Here is a 19553-nt window from a genome sequence, read left to right as displayed (position 1 = left end):
GGTGGGGGAAGGAAGGAGAGAGAAGGCAGGCCAGAGTGTGGCTCTGGAGGGCCCACTTGAAGGGCCAAGCCCGAAGGGAGAGTGGGACACATGGGGCCCCGGGTGGCCTGGGGGGTGATGGGGGTGGGACACTTTTGGGGAGGGTGGGGGGTGGGGGAGCCAGGGGAGAGGGGGGCTCTCATGGCTTGCCTCTGTCTCTGTCCGTTCTCCAGAGGTGCCTGGAAGAGAAAGTGGAGATCCTGCAGGGGAAGATCTCCCTGCTAGAGGACCAGCTGGCCAAGCTGACCAAGGAGACCAGCACCCTGCCCGTCAGAGGAGAAGTCCTGGGCGACGTCTTGAAGGTGGGAGCCCCAGGAACCACCCCAGGCAGGGGAAGGGGAGCGGGGGGGATGTCCCTGGGCTGCCATCTCCCATTGATCTCGGGTTGCCTTTCGCTTTCGCTGCTTAGCTGTTCATGGCTCTTCCGCCTTGATTATTTTTTTTACAAATAACTCAAAGCGGTGAACAGATCTCATATGCCTTTCTGCTCCTATTTTGCCCACAACAACCCTGTGAGGTGGACTGTGCAGAGAGAGGGGGACTGGTCCAAAGTCACACAGCTCTTCTCCCCTCCCCCTTCCTTCCCCTTCTCCTCCTTCCCATTTTCCTCCCTCCCTCCCTTCTTTCTTCCCTCCTTCCCATTTTCTCCCTTCCCCCTCTTTCTCCCTCTTACTCCTTTTCTCTTTCCCTCTCCCTCTTTCTATCTCTTCGTATCTCTCTTACACTTTTTCCTAACCCTTCCTTCTCCCTCCCTCCCTCCCTCCCTCCCTCCCTCCCTCCCATTTCCTTCCCTCCCTTCCTCCTTTCCTTCCTCTTCCAGTTGCATGGATTTTGACTCCCAAAACACCCCAGCTAGCAAGGCTGCCTGGGGGATTCTGGGAATTGAAGTCCGCCCATCCTAATGTAGCTATTAAGGTTGAGACACAGGGCTTTATGTTCTGGTCTCCAGTCTGGCCCGTTGTGCCCTGCTAATGCCAGGGCCTCCTTTGACTGGGTTAGCCCTCGGGGGTGAGCGCGAGAAAAGAATCCCCTCTGGAGTAATCAGTCTTTTCCCCCCCGTGCTTCCTCCTCTCACAGCTGGAGGGCCTGAACCAGCAAGTGGCCAGCCTGAGCAGTCAGCAGGCCGAGCTGCAAGCCACCGTCCTGCGCCTGGAGGAAGAGAAGTGCCTGCTGGAGGCCAGCCTCCAGGCCGAAAGGAGAAGCTTCGAAGCGGAGAAAGCCCAGCTGACGGCCCTCCTGACGGAGCTGCAGAACTCCAGCTCCGAGATTTCCCGGGCCAAGGAGAAGCTGGAGCAGGACTGCCGGGCCCAGGAGGAGTGCTTGATCGCCCAAGCCAACACCCTCACGGCCGAGATCGCCAAGCTGACGGGCTTCCTGCGCCAGAGGGACGAGGAGCTGCTGGCTCTGCACCAGCAGGTGGAAGCCGAGCGCAGCCAGAAGAGCCAGCTGGCGGAAGAGTGGGAGCAGAAGGAGCAGAGGTCTCGGGTGGCCATCGAAGACCTCGGCCGGCAGGTGGATCAGCTCAGCAGCTCCCTCCAGCAGAGCAACCAGAAGGTCTCCCAGATCGAAGCCGCCAGCCAGGAGGAGTACAACCGCATCGCCCAGGAGAAGGAGCTGGCCGTCCGGCAGCTCCAGGAGAAAGACGCCGAGGTCTGCTCCCTGGCGGAGCGGCTGCAGTCCCTGGAGCAGGTCCGGGCCTCTTCCGCCATGGAGCTCCACCAGGAGAAGATGGAGGCCAGCCAGAAGATCCAGGCGCTGGAGGCCAGGGTTTCGGCCCTCACCGCCCAGGGCCAGCAGAGCGAGGCCCAGGCGGCGGCCGTCCCAGCCTTGAAAAGCCAGCTGCGGGAGGCTCAGCAGAAGCTGGCCGAGAAGGAGAAGCTGGCCAAGGAACACGCCCGTCTGCAGGAGCGGCTGATGGTCCTGGAGGAGTCCGTCCGCAACACCGAGGGCATCCTGGAGGACGAGAAGAGGAGGGCGGCCGAGTCCCTGGAGAGCAACCTCCGGCAGATCGCAGAGCTGGAAGAGCAGGTCCAGGGGCTGACCAGGCACAAGGAGCAGGCGGCGGAAGGGCTGGCCGAGGAGAAGGCCAGGAGGGAAGCCTTGGAAGGGCAGATGCAGCGGCTGGAGGAGGAGTCCAGCAGGAAGCTAGAAGGGCTTCAGCGTCAGCTGGCCAAGTCGCCCGTCGCCAAAAGGGAGCTGACCGAGCTCGGTGGGCTGGAGCAAGCAGCCAGCCTGGGGCAGGAGCCAAGCGGCCAGAGGTTCCAGGCTGACCAGAAGAAGTTGGCCGAGTTGGAAGCCCAGCTGAAGAACCTCAGCTCCCAACACCAAGAAGCTCTGGCTGCCCTTCAGGCCAAGCTGTCTCAGTCCGTGTCCCAAGTCAAGGAGAAGACGAGCTCGGAAGAGAAGCTCCGAGCCAAACTGGCCGCCTTGGAGAAGCAGGTGGCGGCCACGCGTCAGGAATCGGCTCAGGCCAAGAAGGACGGGCACCAGGCCGCCCAGGAACTGGCAGAGGCCGCCCAGAGGCTGGCGGAAGAGCGGCTCAAGAGAGAGGAGCTGGAAGTCAGAGTGAAGCAGTTGGGAGAGCAGAGCAGCGAAGACCTGACCACGGCCGAGTCCAGCCTGTCCAGCCTCCGGTCCGCTCTGAAGGAGAAAGAGCAGGAGGTGGAAGAGGCCTCTGCCCAGCTGAAGGCGCTGAAGGCCCAGTTGGGGGAGGCTGTGCAGCAGCAGGAGGAAGCCAAGCGGCTGACGGAGGAGGAGGAGGAACGGGTCCGTGCCGAGCTGGCTGCCGAGAAGGCCCTGAAGGCGGCCCTGGAGGTGCAGCTGCAGAACCTCACCAACGAGCACCGGGTGGAGGTCTCCGGCCTGCAGGAGGAGGTGGCCAGGGCCCAGGACCTGCTGGGCGAGAAGGAGAGGGAGCTGGAGGAGCTGCGGCTGAAGAACGTCTCCCGCTGCGAGGAGTTGAGGGACCTGCAGAAGACGGTGAGCAAGCTGAAGGGAGAGCTGGCCTCGGTGGAGGCGCTGAAGGAGAGGGAAGCCAAGATAGAGAGCGAGCTGCAGGGCTTCCTGGAAGTGGCCAGAACCCGGGAAGCCGAGATCAGCGGCCTGAAAGCCCTGCTGCGCTCCAAGGACTCCTCCCTGCAGAGCCTGGAGGAGCAGAAGCTCCAGTGGGAGAAGGAGTCGGCCTCCCTCCGGGAGATGTACGAGAAGCAGCTGAAGGAGGGCAGGGACCTCCAGGGCCAACTGGGCAAGCTGGAGAAGCAGAGCAAGGAGCAGCAAAGCGCCATCACCAAGCTGGAGAAGCTGACGGCTGCCTCTAAGGAGCAGCAGCACGCCGAGGCGGAGGTGCTGAAGCGGGAAGCGGGCCACCAGAGGCAGAAGACCTCCGAGGTGGAGAAGCTCCTGGAGGCCTCCAAGGCCACGGTGGAGAAGCTGAAGAGGGAGCTCCTGCAGACGGAGGAGGAGCTGGTGCGCAGCCGGAAGGCCGTGTCGAGAGCCGAGGAGGAGTTGGCCTCCTTGCGGGCCTCGGCTCAGGAGAAGGACCGGCTGGAAGAGAGCCGGAAAGAGCAGGTCTCCCGCTACCGCCAGGAAGCGGAGCGGAAGGCCAGCCACATCAGCAGCTTGGAGCAGGACAGGTCCATCCTGCACCGGCAGCTGGTGGAGAAGGAAGCGGAGAGCAAGGACCTGCGGCGCCTGGCCATGACCGAGTCGGAGAAGAGCAAGAAGCTGGAGGAGAGGCTGAGGCTCCTCCAGTCCGAGATGGCCACAGCGGCCTCCCGGGCGGCAGAGCGCTGCTCGGCCATGAAAGCCGAAGCCCAGAGCTCCCAGGAGCAGGCCGAGAAGCTGCGGCTGTCCGTGGAGACCCTGAAGAAGGAGCTGAGCGGGCTCTCCAAGCGGGAGGAGGCCCTGGGCGAGGAGCTCAAGTCCTGGCAGGAGAAGGCCTCCCAGAAGGAGCAGCTGCTCGCGGGACAGCAGCAGGAGTTGGCTGGCGCTCAGGCTTTGATTGGGGAGCTGATGCCCCTCAAGGGCTTGTGCCAGCAGCTGCAGGCCTCCCAGGCCTCCCAGGGGGACAAGCACCGGGAAGAGGTGGAGCAGCTGCAGAGGTCCAGCGGCCTCCTGCAGGCGGAGCTGAGCAGGGCCAAGCAGGAGCTGCAGGAGGCCTCCTCCATCCAGGAGAGGCTCTTCCAGCAGGAGCACCTTCTCCATCAGCTGCAGGCGGAGAACGGCGGGTACATGGAGCGCCTGGCCGCTCTCCAGCAGGCTCACACCCAGCTGGCCGAGGAGAAGAGGGAGCTGGCGGAGAAGGCCGCCCAAGGGCAGCAGAGCCTGGGCAGGGAGTTGGCCCAGGCCGCGCAGAAGCACGCTCTGGAGCTGGAGGCTGCCCGGCTGGACTCTGAGAAGCTGCTGGCGGGCAGCAAGCGGGAGGCTGAGGAGGCCCAGAAGAAGCTGGAGGCGATGGCCAGGACCTACGAGGACACCAAGCAGCAGCTGACCGCTCAGGTGAGCCGTTTGACACCCCCACCCCGAGATGGGCGGTGGCTGTTCTTAAGGACAACCAAGAGAACCTTTGGCACTCAGGGTTGATCCCCGGGCTTCCTGGTGCTTCCGTGCAGACGTTTCATGACCCAACTAGGGGATATCATCAGGGCTAGAAAGGAAGGGGGGGTGTTTGTGGAAGGGGGCTTGGCTGTTTCCTTGCAGATGTTTTCATGACCCAACTAGGTAGCATCATCAGTGTGAGGGAGTGTGGGGTTTGCTGATGTTTATCTACGGTTGCTTGCTCTGCAGCCTATGCCCAGATAAGCAGGGATTAACCCCAGAGAAACAGTGGGAAGCAGAAACCAGTATCCTCAAGAGACGGGACGGCCAAGGAAAACCCCACAATCCCTCCAATGCTGGGAGGGCAAGTTTCTGTATAGAAGCAAAGAGCAAAAAAAATAAAAAAAACCCTTCCCTTCCAAGGCTGATGACGTTCCGTAGTTGGATTATGAAATGCCTGCAAGAGAGCCCCTCTTCTCATCTTCCTCCTCCTCCTCCTCCACTCCACCCCCCCTCCTCTTCGAGCACTGATGAAGTTTCCTAGTTGAATCGTGAAATATCTGTAAGAAAACCACCCGGCTCAGAGGGCCCCCGGGGCCCCCCGGTTAATGACGATTGGCCTTCCTAGCATGTTGGGGGCAAGGGGTGAGAATCACGTGTTCTAAGGAGAGGAGCCAGCTGGTCAGAATAGCTTAGAGGACTCCCAGGTTTGGCTCATGCCCGGGAGGTGCCTCCATTCCCCTTTGCCCTGCCGTAGATGGAGTGGTGTGTTAAATGGACAATGCTGACCGAATCACTTGGGGTTACCTGGCACCTGTGGCATGAAGAGACGGGCTCTAAGATGGGGGGAGGGGAGGGGGTAAAGTGTTTGGTATAATATTTGAATGTGAATTTTTGCGGGGGGGTTGGGGGGGTATAGCATTTGTATGAGATTTATATTGTGTGCAGGGGGGGTGAAAAGGGGGAAAATTTGTTTGTACAAAACTCTTTTAATTAAAAAAAAAGAGACGGGCTCAACGGCCTCTTATTTCTGCCATCTTTGGATGGATTTAGAACCTTGGCAGCTTTAAGACTTGTGGTGTCAGGTTTCTGAAAGATGCCCTAATTAATTCATGAGCCTCGAGCCAAGTTTCAAAAGAAATCCAGTCATTTATTAGGAACACCATTTTGGCAACACCGCATTGCACTCAGACCTGACCTCATTTTAATTATGGCTGAACTTGGCCCCTGTTCCTTCCCTTCCCCTCAGTCTGTGTCATAAATCACATTCCCCAATGAGGTGCACACCTCACAAGCCTACTGTAGTAATCTGAGATCTGACTCTAGCAAGAACTCTGGGAGTTGTAGTCCACAAGTGTTAAAGTTGCCAAGGTTGGAGACCCCTGATTTGGAAAGTGGGAGGTGGAGAGCTGATCCCCCCCCCAGCACTACCATAGGTTCTTGGGGGGCTTTGAGTTGTGACGCCCCGGCCTCTACAGCCCTTTCTTCTCCCCAACCTGCAGGCAGCGAAGCTGGAGAAGCATCAGCGGGAACAAACTAAGCAGGTAACATGCGCAGGGTACCTCCCAGCTGCTTCACTGGCCCAGCCAGAGCGGCTGCCTCAGTTTCTCCTTCCCTTCTGGCATCTTCCCTTTTGAACTCTTGGCAGTGGGGGGAGGGGGGATGTGGAGGGTCCATCTGAAATGGGGGTTTGCCTCCTGGGCTGTTTGGTAGAAGAAGAGTATACAGGTTAGCCCTCGACGTACGACCCCCATTGAGCTCCAAGTTTCTGTTGCTAAGTGAAACATTCATGAAGTGGGTTTGGTCCCATTTTAGACCAAAGTTCTTAAGTGAACAGCTGCGGTTGTTAAGTTAGTCACACGGTTGTTAAGTGAATTTGGCTTCCGTATTGGTGGTCAGAAGGTGACATGTCCCCGGGACACTGCGACCGTCATAAATGTGAACCAATTGCAAAGTGTCCGGATTTTGATCATGTGACCATGGGGCTGCTGCAGCGGTCCTAAGTCTGAAGAATTGTCCTAAGTCAGTGCGGTTGTAATTTCAAATGGTCACTAAACAAAATGTTGTAAGTCGAGGACTACTTGTCTAATTCCCCAGCTAGATTGTTGTCCAGTTGGCCAAACTGTCCTTCTCTTGAAAAAAAGAGCCAAGAAGTAAGGTGGAGGCCATTGGTGGGAAGCCCTGAATCTGCTCAGTTTTCCCCCCTCCCAGCAGCTCCGTTCTTAGCTCTGTGGCTCCCCACGAGGTGGTCCAGGATGAAGCTACCCCAGAAACATCCTGGCCTCCTTCCAGGGAGCCCAGTGGATTTCTTCCATGGAGGTCATCTCTCCCCCCCTCCCCAGCTTCCCGGGTCCTTCCCCCAGTCCTGATCCTGGGGCGGAAATGATGAATGGGAGATGGAGGAGTCACCCCAGCCACAAATGGACAGGCAGAAGGTTTGGGAGGCCTGCAAAGGGGCTCCTGGCAAGACCAAGTGAAAAACGGGCCCCCAGGAGCACCTGGCAGGCCTCTCAAACCTCCTGCATGCCTCGTGTTTCACACAAAGCGAAGTGTGCAGAGAGTTTGTGAGGCCTGCAGAGTGCAAAAACCTTTGTTAAAAAAAATACCTCTTCAAAATCTTGGTGCATCTTATACTCCCATGCGTCTTATAGTCCAAAAAATACGGTACTCCAAGCCTCCCCTCTTCCTGCTTGTAGTGACTTCTCCACCTCTCCCTCCTCCAGGTGGATGAGCTGAAAAAGAAGGTGTCTCAGCAAGAGAAGGCCGGCCAGACCCATCAGCAGAAGGCAAAGGTGGGTGTCCAGCACAGGAGCCCTTGCACACCTCCACCTGGCCTCAGGCCCTCCGAGAAAAAAGCTCCAGGTCAAATCACTCCATGGAGCCATAGCGTCATTCCGATTGGCTTGCACAGTTTTATTTCACACTTAGTTCCACTCCGCCCGTTGCTACGATGGGGTGGCGTGCGAACCAGCAGTCCAAGATTTTGAGTAGCCTAAATGGCATCAGAACAGAAGTGCAAATGAAAACACGACAAGATCCCATATGGGTCGATCACCGGGACCATAGTATTATTTTCAGAGCCCTCAGATTCACGCTGGATCCCATCCTCAAGGAACTTCTCTCTACTAGATTAGCTTTGGGCTATTCTATGCACAGGATTTATGCGACGCCTTCCTATTGGCTGATTGGTGCATTGATGGCTGGTGATTGGCTTTTGTTTCCTTCTGCTTTCAAGCCCTCAGCTCCTAAATACCTGATAAGCCGATCATACGTCAGCACTCCCTTTTCCCAGGCTTCAACCATTTCCCTGGCTATTTTTGTCCCTGCTCGGCCAACAATCTTGGCAGATGCGAAATTAAATGTACGTCCTTGTTCATTGCAATGCCAGACTACCAATTTACTCAGGGTTCCTCGTCTGACCGCTCGCTTGCGTTCTTGCAATCTGATGGTTAGCTTCCTCCCTCTCTGTCCTATATAGTCACCAGGGCAATTCCATGCAGGGGATCCAGTAGATTACATGAAGTATCTCTCATCTCCAAGCGATCTTTGCAATGCCTGATTTGTCCTCTTGTAGTAGCTTCTGGGCGGTGCAATGCAAAATATATTTGCCTTCACTCATGAGAAGCATGGCATGGGTTAACTTCAGACCAACAATGAAGTAAGCCATGGCCCAATTAAGAAACTGCCAAACCGCCCATCCAAAGAATCCCTAAGACCACCCACCCACACGGACACCAGGGTATACACCGACAGCAAACCCCACTCCTTACTAGAACGGATGATGTTACCTGGTGTGGGTAATGAAACGTCTGCAAGAAAACTCTCAAGTTCAAAGAGCATCAAGTACCTCTCCTTTCAGCCCTCAGCTAGAAAGATAGCTGTAACCCTTAGACTTATCTGCCGCTTTGCAGCCCTCTCCAAGCAGTTTACAGAGTCAGCCTCTGGCCCGCAACAATCTGGGTCCTCATTTTACCCACCTGGGAAGGACGGAAGGCTCGGTCCGTCTTGATCCTGGTGGGATTTGAACTGCCAAATTGCAGGCGACTGGCAGGCAGCAGGAGTAGCCTGCAGTACTTCTGACCACTGCGCCAGCGTGGCTCTCCGTGGCGCCTCGGGTGACCCAAGTGGGCTCAGGAGGAAGGGACGCTCCCCTCCCTGAGACGGTGAGGTGTGTCTCGTCTCCCGCTCGGTAGGTGCGTGAGGAGGAGCTCCGTTCGGAGCTGAAGCAGCTGAAGGAGAAGACGGCGGATCTCCAGGCCCAGCTGGTGCAGAAGGAAGAGGCCGCTGAGCATTACAAGGCTCAGGTAGGACCCCGGGTGTCTGCCTCCCCCCACACCAGGGGGAGGGAGGGAGGGAAGGTCTTGCAGGAGGGTCCCTGCCATTGACTCTCCTGGGGGGAGGGGTTGGGTGGGAGGGAGCGGCTTTCAAGGGAAGCAGGTGAGATACAGTGACCTCCTGAGAGGCCACTCGAGCGGCTGGGATGGGACCAACCTAGGCTTGAAATGGCAAAGGGAGGCACCTAAGAAAGGGGAAAAGTAGGCACGGGAGTAGGATTCGGGCTTTGCATTGCTGTAATTCACGAGACTTCCAGGAGACGCTGCCTGCCTCGGACGGTGGAGTTAAGGATCGTTCTTCCCCGGAGGTCCCAGCTGAGGCAGGGCTGACGGGGCCTCTTTTCTGCGCCCGCAGATGGAGAAGGCCAGGACGCACTACGACGCCAAGAAGCAGCAGGCCCAGGAGCTGCTGGAGAAGCTGAAGGGCCTGCAGCACCTGCAGAAGGAGAACACCGAGCTGAGGGCCGAGTCGGAGCGCCTGGCCAAGGAGTTGCAGCGCACGGCGTTGCAGGCCACCGAGTCTGAGCTCAGCCTGAAGAACCTCACCAGCCAGGTGCGGGTCCTGCAGGCGCAGGTAGGCGGGGCAGGGTGGGGGAGGGGAGGGGCGTTGGTCAGAGGTCAAATCCCAAATAACCCACCCTTTGATTAAGCATTTCTTTCAAGTTACACTTCCACGTAAATTTTGCGTTCCTGTGCAGGAGGTCCTTGACCACAAGGGAGCACAAGGTTTCTCTTGCTAAGCGCGACAGTTGTTAAATGAGTTTTGCCCCCGTTTCACGACCTTTCTTGGCAGGGGTTGTTAAGCAAATCTCTGCAGTTGTTAAGTGAGTCGCCATGGTTGTGAAGCGATTGTGGCTTCCCCACAGTCGCTACTGATCAGAAGGTCACAAAAGGTGGTCACCCTCCTGCGCACGTCATGTATGAGCCGTCATAAGTGTGGAGTTGCTGCAACAGTTGGGGCAGAGGCCGGTCCCCTTTTCCCCCGGGGCCACTGTCATTTCAAACGGTTGCTAAACGAAGGGCCGTGAGTTGAGGCCTTCCTTCGGCAGGAGCGTTGGGTGAAGGTGTCCCAAAGGGACTTTATTTGTTGCCCCCCCCTCCCTGGGCCTGGCTCCCTGGGGGCTTCTCCTGCTGACCCTGCCCCAATCCCCCCACAGCTGGACTTCTCCGATCGGCAGCTGCGAGAGCAGGGCAAGGTCCAGGCAGCCCTGGAGACCCTCAAGGGGCGGGAGACCTTCAGGCAGAGCTCGGCCGACATCAGCACCGACAGCCTGGACTTGAGCACCAGCGACGAAGGGCAGCCGCTTAACTCCACCAGGTACCGGCCTTCCGTGGCCTCCTCCTCCTCCTCCTCCTCCCGGGGCTCCTTTTTTTTCCATTTTATTTCTAGATAAAGAATCCATTTTCCATTCACCCGGGTGTCATCTGGGTTAATGCGTACTTTGTGCCAACATTAAAATATACAATCTTACTCATAATTTAATCTCAGCTTACCGTATTTTTCGGAGTATAAGACGCACCTTTCCCCCCCTAAAAGAGGGTGAAGATTTGGGTGGGTCTTATACACCGAATGTAGCCCTGCCCCCCCCCCCCAACAGCCCCCACCCTTTGGCCTCTGCCTCCTTGCAGCAAACGGAGGATCAGGTGGACGTCACCGGGAAAAGGCAGTCCTTCAAATAACGGGGAGGGAGCCACCAGGGAGAAGGCCCTTCTTCTAGGTCCCACCCGATGGGCCTCCTTAAAGAGGGGGCACTCATAACACCCCCTGCCTCCTTGCTCTGGTGGGTCAGGAGTCGGTCACTGGGAAAAGACGGTCCTTCAAAGACCCTGGCCCCAAAACCACGTAAGGCTTCAGAGGTGGCAACCAAGTTGGACCGGAAGCAAACGGGCAGCCCGGGCAGCTCCTGCAAGGCAGCCACCCCTGAGCAAACCTAGCCTGGCACAGAACCACGCAGATCCCCGGCTGGAGCTGCCCATGCGGGCGTGGGAGCTTCTGCCCGGCCCTGCCCTCTGTGTCCAGGCAGCCCGGCCCCCTTCAAGGCCGCTTCTCTGCTTCTGCCCAGCAGGAAGACCCGCCGCTCTTTGTCCGAATCGGGGGCCGTGGAATCGCCCAAGGCCCCCCAGCCACTGGCCCACAAGAGGGAGTCCTTGGAGAGCATCTACTTCACCCCCATCCCCACCCGCTCGCGGCCCAAGCTGGAGAGCAGCATCGACTCCCTCGGCAACATCACCTTGGACTCGGGACGGACGGCGCTCTCTGGCCGTCGGCGCACGACACAGCTGATCAACATCACCATGATCAAGGTGGGGGGGAGGGAGGGAGGGAGGGAGGGAGGAGTGCGTACATTCGCCTTTTACCCACGAGAGCAGCAGGGGAAAAAATTGGATACGGGAAATATGAAAACACAAATTGCTTATAGAATGAGTTTTTAAAAAACAGATTAGAAGTTTACAGGTGTTAGGTATTTTTCTTTCAATGTACGTATATTTTAACAGTGTAACAAGATTATATAATTTAATTAATGTGATAGAGATAATCAAAAATGTCAACGTGAATTGGATTAAAATGGAAAAATGGATAAGAATTGAAGCACTAAAGAGGTATAAAGAGTACTATATATAAAGCTGATAAATGTGATAGAGACTATTAACAGAGTAAACTGGATCAATATAAATGGAAACTTAGTTAAATTTGTTCATATATAATAGAGAAATGTTTAGATAGAACAAGAAAGAGGTGAAGGTAGAGATAAAGATGAGGAATTAGGCATTTTTTTTAATATACACGTTTGAACAATATAATAAGGATTACTTGTGTTTGAGAAATGTGATACAGATTATTAATACTGTTATTTTGAATTGGATCAATATGAATGATGCCCAGAACCAACTCTGTTCACACACAATATAAATGAATGAGAGTTTGTGTGTGTGTGTGTGTGTGTGTGTGTGTGTGTATGTGTGAGCGAGAGACCCTTCCCAGTCCCACCTACGCCCACAGGAGACCTACCACTCTGTGGGGGGCAGTGGTGGGGGCGGCCCAATGCCATGCTCGCAGGGCTGCTGGCGCCTCGGCCCCTTTGGGTGTGGCATCTCCGCGTTTGTGTCCTTTGCCAGAAACGGCCCAAGCTGGAGCCGCTGGGCAGCACCAACGAGTCTTTCGTCAGCCTGCAGTCCTCGGGCTCAGGAGGCAGCGGCCAGGATTCGGTCAAGAGCCGCCTGCGTTCGGCAGCGGCTTCCTCCTCCTCCTCCTCCTCCATCCGCTCACTGGCCAGCCTCCCCTCCCAGGAGTCCCTCGTCAGGCTGGGCGCCTCTTCGCCCGATGGCACCTCCGGCCACGCCGCCCTGAAGAGCCTGCCTGGCTACCGACCCGCCACACGCAGTTCTCTGAGACACTCCCAAGGCGGGGCTGCAAACACCGGTGAGAGGGTGGGGGCACGGGCTGTGGATCCCTCCACCTTGGGAAGGGAGGGGGGGGCTGATCTTCAGGGTGCTGTGAGAGATGATGGGGTTCTCTTCCCCCCCCCCTTGATCTGAGAGGCTTCTCTTGACCAAGATCAAAAGCAGGCTCCTCCTTTGGCAACTTTTAAGGCTCGGGGTCTTCAGCTGCCAAGCAGCCCCGCTGGCTGGGGAATTCTGGGAGTTGGAGTCTTCAAGCTGCTACGTTTGGAGACCCCTGCTTTATCCAAATCCCCCATCAGAACCAGCTAAATCCGTATTTTACGGTTGCTTGGTTGCTTTAAGACCGGAGTCCCCAAACTTGGCCACTTTTAAGGCTTCTGGACTTCAACTCCCAGAATTCTCCAGCCAGCTCTGCTTGTGGACTTCAACCAGCTGTGCTGGCTGTAGAATTCTGGGAGTTGAAGTCCACCCATCTTAAAGTGGGCATACTTGCGAAAGGCCACTCTGGGGATTTGACTTCCTACTGCCGGTGCCAGGTGGGCATACCTCCACCCAGAGACAGAGAGAGAGAGACACACACACCCTTGCAGAAAGCGGCCCTAGTGAGCTGCCCCCGGCCTCGCAATCCCGCCTCCCCTGGGATCTTTCTCCCCTTTGGGGGGGGGATTCGGGGCCCCTTAGGAAAACCTGTGCATCCACGTCCTGCCTCTCCCCCCCCCCGCCCCCCTTGCAGGCCGCAGCAGCTTCTACGCAGCCTCCTGCGACGATGAACCCGAGCAGCTGGACGGCTGGAACCGCATCGCGGAGCTTCAGCAGCGCAACCGCATCTGCCCGCCTCACCTGAAGACCTGCTACCCTCTGGAGTCGCGGGTGAGTGGCCTCCTCCGGTTCTCTTCCCTCCGTGGGCCTCCGCTTCCCCACAGGCCCCAAAGGCGGCTTGCTAGTCAGGGCTTTGGTCTCTCCTGGTCGGCCCTTCCCTCGCATCTGGACAAAAGGGGGTGGGGGGGCCTCCCACAAGACCCCCAGCAGTTTCACCACCAGCTCCCAGGATGCCCTTGGCTGCCTAAGGAAGGAATATCTCCTCTGTGTGCAGGTAGTCCTCCACTTATGCCCACCATTGAACAGTTCCTGTTGCTAAGTGAGACCTGTGTGGCGTGAGCTTTGCCTCCCTTTACGACCTTTCTTGCCATAGTTGTGTTAGCCACATGGTTGTTAAGGGAATCCGACTTCCCCATTGATGTGTGGCTTGCTGCAAAAGGGGGTCACGTGACCTCAGGACGCTGCAACCGTCATAAATACGAGTCAGTGGCTAAGCAGCTCAGTTTGGATCACGTGACCCTGGGCTGACCCTGCTGCAGCGGACGTAAGTGTGAAAAACGGTCGTACATCACTTTTTTCAGTGCTGTTGTAAGTTTGACTAGTCAGTGAGTGAACCGTCGTAAGTCGAGGACTATCTGCCGTAGCTAGCTCTCCTTTGGGACCGGGGGCTGTTCTTGAATGGCCGTGTGTTTTCTTCCCCCCCCCCCCCCCCCAGCCCTGTCCGCTCCTGACCACCATCACGGACGAAGAGGTGATGACCGGAGACCCCAAGGAGACCCTCCGAAGGGCCACCATGCTGCCCTCCCAGATCGTCGAGGGCCCCAGCACCCGCCGCAGCACGCTGAGTGCCGCCTGGGGGCACGGGGGGGTAGCCACGCGGCAGCAACGGAAGCGCCTCTCGGACGAACCCCAGACGGGGCCAGGGACCCCCGAGGTGAGCAGCTGCGGGGGAGGCTGGGAGGATCGGGGGCCCTGCGGACACGGGAGGGCCAACATCTGGCAGGCCAAGGAAGGCGGATGCTGCTGCCGCCCTTCTTTCTCAGCTGCTGAGGGAGGGTCCGGTCCTCCCCCTCGGCTGTTGGGGAGGGGCTCTGGGGAGGACGGTGTCCTTACATGCACCAACATCAGCCTCTTGGGGGTCAAGGGAGGCCCACCGTAACTCCTTTCGCTTTGCTTCTTCCTGGGCTGTTTCTGAGCTTTGTCTGTGTTGGTCACCACCATACAAAAAAGATGTGGAGACTCTGGAAAGAGGGCAGAGAGGAGCAACCGGGAGGATGAGGGGACTGGAGGCTCAAACCTTCGACCAACAGTTGCAGGAACTGAGCATGGAAGGGAAGGACCAGGGGAGACAGGAGAGCATCTTCCAGTATTTGAGGGAGGATCTGTCACGGAGAGGAGGGGGGGGAGGGTGTCAAGCTATTTTCCAAAGCCCCCGAAGGCCAGAGAAGGAATAATGGGTGGAAACTGACCAAGGAGATATTCAACCTGGAAATAAGGAGGAATTTCCTGACAGGGAGAACCATCAACCCATGGAACAGAAGTTGCCTTCAGAAGCTGTGGGAGCTTCATCCCTGGAGGCTTTCAAGAAGAGACTAGAGTGTCTTCTGTAAAAAATGGTGTAGGGTCTCCTGCTTGGTCTGGGGGTTGGACTAGATGACCTCCAAGGTCCCTTCCAACTCTGTTAATCTGTTAAAAACATACAAAGAACGGTTGCAGGAATTGGGTCATTGTCTCGTTTAACGAAAAGGAGAAATGGGGGGGGGGACATGATAGCAGCCTTCCAGTATTTGAGGGGCTGCCCCAAAGAAGAGGAAGGGGGTCCATCTATCCTCCAAAGCCCCTGAAGGAAGGAAGGAAGGAAGGACAAGAAGCAACAGATGGAAACTCATCAAGGAGAGAAGAAGCAACCTGGAATTAAGGAGAAACTTCCTGACAGTGAGGACAATTAACCAGTGGAACAGCTGGCCACCAGAAGCCGTGGCTTTTAAGAAGACACTTTGGACAGCCACTTGCCTGGAATGGTCCAAGGTCTCCTGCTTGATTAGGGGGTTGGACTAGAAGACCTCCAAGGTCCCTTCCGACTCTCTTCTTCTGTCATTAGCTGCCCAGGGAGGGAGGCTGAAGCCGTTGAAATTCCACCTCTGCCCCTTCTTCTTTTTATAGGTCAAGAAATCCTCCACTTGCTTCCCCCGGCCCCAGACCCCCAAAGGGAGGACCGAGGATCGCAAGCAGGGACCCCCGGTGGGGGACAAGAAGAGCAAAGGCCAGCCAGCAGACAAGCAGGTGAGGCCCCCTGGGGGTTTGCAGGAGTGAGGGGGGGAGGTTGTGGGTCACCAGGGGACTCCTCCCCGCTTAGAGCAGGAGTCCCCAACCTTGGTCACTTGAAGGCTTGTGGACTTCAACTCCCAGAATTCCCTAGGCTGGCTGGGGACTTCTGGGAGTTGAAGTCCACAAGACTTAAAAGTGACCAAAGTTGGACGCTCTAGATCAGAGCATGTTAGAAGTGCTTTGTGGGAGCCTGGAGGGCTAAAAAAAAAAGGGAGCTACTTTAGCTTAAGAGCTTTTTAACTTGGCTTTCGACCCACAAACTCTCATCCTAACCCAGATGGTCAGTTCCCAGATCTTCTCCGTGACCGTTGCTCCTTCAGGGGTCCTGGGAACGGAGCCCCCATCCAGTCCTTGTGTGTGAAGGGGGTGGGAAACGGGGTTTGATGGGAGTTCAAACAATTGGGGGCTTTTATCGGTTTAATGGGTTGAAGGCGAGGTCAGCCCCTCCCTCCCTCACAGCACAGCTGGAACTTCTGGCTGGCTGGGAATTCAGGAGGGGGGAATCTCTGTAGCTCAGGGCTGGGCTCTGGAGTCCTAGATGGTCTCTTGGGTGCTTGGCTTTCTTGCAAGACGTCTCACGACCCAGCTAGGTAACTTCCTCAGGGCTATGAAGGGAGGGGGTTGCTCTCTGCAAGCAAGCTATTTGCATATCAACGGAGAGCAAATAACACTCAGGAAGAAAACAGACCAGCTCAGAGAGCGCCAAGAGCCAAACCCCACCCTCCTCCTCCTCTTCCTCCTCCTCCTCCTCTCCACAAACTCCCCTCTTCAGCACTGATGTTGTTCCCTAGTTGGGTCATGAAACATCCTCTAGAAAACCACCAAGGTCAGAGAGCCCCAAAGATCCCACTGTCTTCCTCCTCCTCTCCCTCCTCCCTCCTAGCCCTGATGATGTTCCCTAGTTGGGTCATGAAACATCTGAAAAGGAAACCACCAAGGTCAGAGAGCACCAAGGACCCCACAGTCTTCCTCCTCCAACGTGAAACCTATTTTGCTTCCTCCCCAGTCTGACAGGCGTCACTCACTGGCCTTCAGCATCCTGAACACCCCGAAGAAACTGGGGAACAGCCTCTTGCGCCGTGGGGCCAATCGGAAGGTGACTCCCAAGAATTCCCCTCGGAGCGGCAGCCGGAGGTCTCCACGGAACGCCACATCCTCAAAGGGCAAGGTGAGGGGGTGGGAGGGAGCCCCCAGTTGCCACCTCTGGCTGGCCTCCCACATGCCCCCCCCCCCCGGTCCCTCCCCAGCATCCTCACCCCAGATCTGAGCAGAAAGTGCTTCCCGCTGGATGTTCTTTCCAGCCCCATTTGTGTGGGTCTGTGTGTTTAATTGACCCCCTAGTACATGTAGTCCTCGACCTACGACAGCTCACTTACTAACCACTCAAAGTTATGGCAGAATCCCTGGAGCCCCTTATGGCCCCTTCCATAGGATCCTGTGGTCACATGGCTGATTTATGGATTTATTTACCCTTTCTGGATTCGCTTTGGGGTCCCTGGAAGAAGAAGAAGAAGGCCATAAAATCAGGGTGTTCTCCTTGATGAGCTGCTTAAGGGTTAGGGTTTACAGGACCCTGTTTGCAGTCGTAAGTCGAGGACTCCCTGTACTGAAAGCAAAAGGGGGGGGAGGCCTCTCTGTTGGTGCAGAGAAGGATCTTGATTGGGGGGGGGGGTCAGCGCTTGCCCAACGGAAGAGAGACGACAGAGCCTGATTCCCAAACCGGGTCAGGTTCCCCCTCCCCCTCCCGCTGTCCTCAGCTGCCCAAAGTGGGCCTGTGGACCGGAGCCGCCCCCTCCTTGCCCTTCTCCCCCCTCCCCAAATCGGGTCCTTCTGAGCCTCCTTTGCTTCCACAGGTCTCGGGGGCGGCCACACCAGGCAAGTGCTCTGGCCCGCTCTGCAGGGTCGCATGCAGCCTTTCCTGTCTGGGTCTAGGGGAGACACACGCACACGGGGGTCCTCTCACCTTCCTCCCTCCCCCAAGTGGGGGGGGAGGCTGGTTTCTGGATGGAAGCACCGGAGGGGGGGGGGTGCACACACTTGTTTGTGAGAGTGACGGTCTCTCACTCACCTGACACTCGGTTGGCTGGCATGTGTGGCTTCCCAGGCCTCTGCGCTGCTCCCGCCGGGAGTTTGGGGTTTTTGGGGGGGGGGATGAGCAGGAGGATTTCCCCCAGGTTTCTCCTGCTTCTGGTCCCCTCCCCCTCCCTCCTCAGCCCTGCCAGCCCCCCAACTCCTCCTCCTCCTCCTCTTTCTCTCCTGCAGGCCAGCTCCAAGTCCCAGAAGGTGAAGTTGTAGCTCCCTTCGCTTCGGCTGACGGTTCAAGCATCTTCCTTCTGTCCCCGGAGGAAAGGGAGGAGGGGGCCGCTGCCCCTGCGTCCCCCTGCGGCCTCTCCCCCTGCCTCAAGCAGGCCTAGGAGCTTGGCCTTCTCGCCTCCCTCCCTGTCCCAGCCTGGGTGGAGCAGGGAGACCTCCCATTCACAGCCTCTTGTGAGTGCAGGTGCCTTCCTTCCCCTCTTCCTTCTTCCTTTCCTTTTCCTCCTCTCTCCCTTCCCCCTTTCACCCTGTGCCCCACTCCTTGCCTTTCCTGCTTTTCTCCTTCCTTCCAATCTCCTTCTTTCCTTCCTTCCTTCCTTCCTTCCTTCCTTCCTTCCTACCGCATTCCAATCTCTTTCCTTCCTTCTCCTCCTTTCTCCCTTCCCCCTTTCACCCTCTGCGCCACACCTTTCCTTTCCTGCTTTTCTCCCTCCTCCTTTTCTTCCTTTTCCCTCCTTCCCTTCCTTCCTCTTTCTCCCTTCCCTTCCCCCATTCCTTTGGGACCATGCGGTTGGCATCCCAAGGTCTTTTGTTGGGGGGGGGGGTCTCCTCCCTCCTGCCGATGCCCTCCCCCCTCGCAGTCTTGTCCGTTCTCAGTCCCTTCTTCTCCTGGGAAGGCCCAGCCTTCTTCGGCCAAGAGGTGAAGGGGGGGTGTCCCCTCTTGTGCTCCTGCTTCCTACCTTGGGCCTTCTCGAAGCACCCGGAGATCATGCCCTGGCAGAGGATGGGGGGGGGAGGGACCTCTGCCATTCCTTTTGGGAGGGGGGGGAGGGACAGCTTGGGCACACGCCTCTCTTTCTGTCACAGCTTTACTTAGCGCCCTTGCTTCGTATCGCAATCCGTAGAGCCTGGGTGGGGGCCGGGAGGTTTCCAGGTGGGGCTGCCAGAAACTCACCTGGAGCAGGTAGGCAGTCAGGGTGGGGGTGACCCTGGGTGGCAGATCGGAAGGGGTGCACCTCTGTGCCAGGAGGGGCTGCCCAGGGCCGGCTGAGTCTGGGGAACAGTCCCAGCCCTTAACCGGAGACCCCCCCCAAGTGGACGGTGAGGGGGAGACCCTGACGGAGGGAGGCTCCCGGGCTGAAAGGGGGGGCCCACCACCTGGGGTCTTCCCCTGCTTGCAACCCTCTACTACTCGCCTTTGTAGAGACTTTAGCAGGAAATGTGTCATTTTAAATAATGTTTCTACTTGTAAATAAATGGTATTTTTCTCCCAAGAGTGGTTGGAGTGTGGCTTTGCAGTCACTCTCTCTCTCTCTGCCTACTTAGAGGTCAGCCCCCCCACTCAGGACTTGGGGGAGGGGGAGGTTAGGACTTTCAGCCTCATAATCGTCTTAGGGGACTGGACAGGGCTGACCTGCAGAGTAAGGCTGGGCAGGGGGGCTGCAGCCGTAGCCTGGCCAAAGAGCCCCTTCTCCTGCCCGTCTGACAAGCCTCTCCAGGACCTTCCTGGGGTCTCGTATAAAAGGAGAAAATCTCCTCCTGCAGATGAAATCAAATCTTCAGGAAAAAAAGGTATTTGATTTTGCACATTTGGGATTCTTCTGCAGAATTTAGAATGGAATGGAATACAGAATACAAAACGTAGAAGTAGAAATAGAAATAAATAGAATTCTCTATTGGCCAAGTGTGATTGGACACACAAGCAATTTGTCTCTGGTATAGAAGCTCACTGTGTACATCTAAACTGCAAGTAATGGGTCATTCAAGTCTGCAGGTCTTAAAGTTGCTGGATCCCTTTGATTGACAGGCTCAGAAATGCATCCAGGAACCTCACCTACATAA

The 19553-nt window shown here is 57.0% G+C and overlaps 1 protein-coding gene across 5 annotated transcripts in view; it reads left to right on the top strand.

Moving 5' to 3' along the window:
* Positions 1-18985, top strand: part of NUMA1 (nuclear mitotic apparatus protein 1) — a 49383-nt gene extending 30398 nt beyond the window's left edge. For 2 of the 5 annotated variants that reach the window (XM_081952451.1, XM_081952452.1), the window contains exons 13-27: positions 213-341; positions 1117-4536; positions 6078-6119; positions 7299-7367; positions 8769-8879; positions 9265-9483; positions 10067-10227; positions 10973-11213; positions 12027-12330; positions 13045-13181; positions 13846-14064; positions 15294-15413; positions 16465-16626; positions 17312-17333; positions 17721-18985. In XM_081952451.1, the coding sequence (XP_081808577.1) occupies positions 213-341; positions 1117-4536; positions 6078-6119; positions 7299-7367; positions 8769-8879; positions 9265-9483; positions 10067-10227; positions 10973-11213; positions 12027-12330; positions 13045-13181; positions 13846-14064; positions 15294-15413; positions 16465-16626; positions 17312-17333; positions 17721-17872 (5508 nt within the window). In that variant the 3' untranslated portion in view covers positions 17873-18985. The remainder of the gene's footprint in view (positions 1-212; positions 342-1116; positions 4537-6077; positions 6120-7298; positions 7368-8768; positions 8880-9264; positions 9484-10066; positions 10228-10972; positions 11214-12026; positions 12331-13044; positions 13182-13845; positions 14065-15293; positions 15414-16464; positions 16627-17311; positions 17334-17720) is intronic. The other 3 variants (XM_081952454.1, XM_081952453.1, XM_081952455.1) reach the window with 3 other exon arrangements.
* Positions 18986-19553: the final 568 nt, after the last annotated feature.

The sequence above is a fragment of the Natrix helvetica genome (assembly GCF_964273705.1).
Source record: "Natrix helvetica genome assembly, chromosome: 4".
NCBI classification, from domain to species: Eukaryota; Metazoa; Chordata; class Lepidosauria; order Squamata; family Natricidae; genus Natrix; species Natrix helvetica.
The sequence above is the reverse complement of the archived record's forward strand: the minus strand, read 5'-3'. Positions and strand labels throughout refer to the sequence as shown.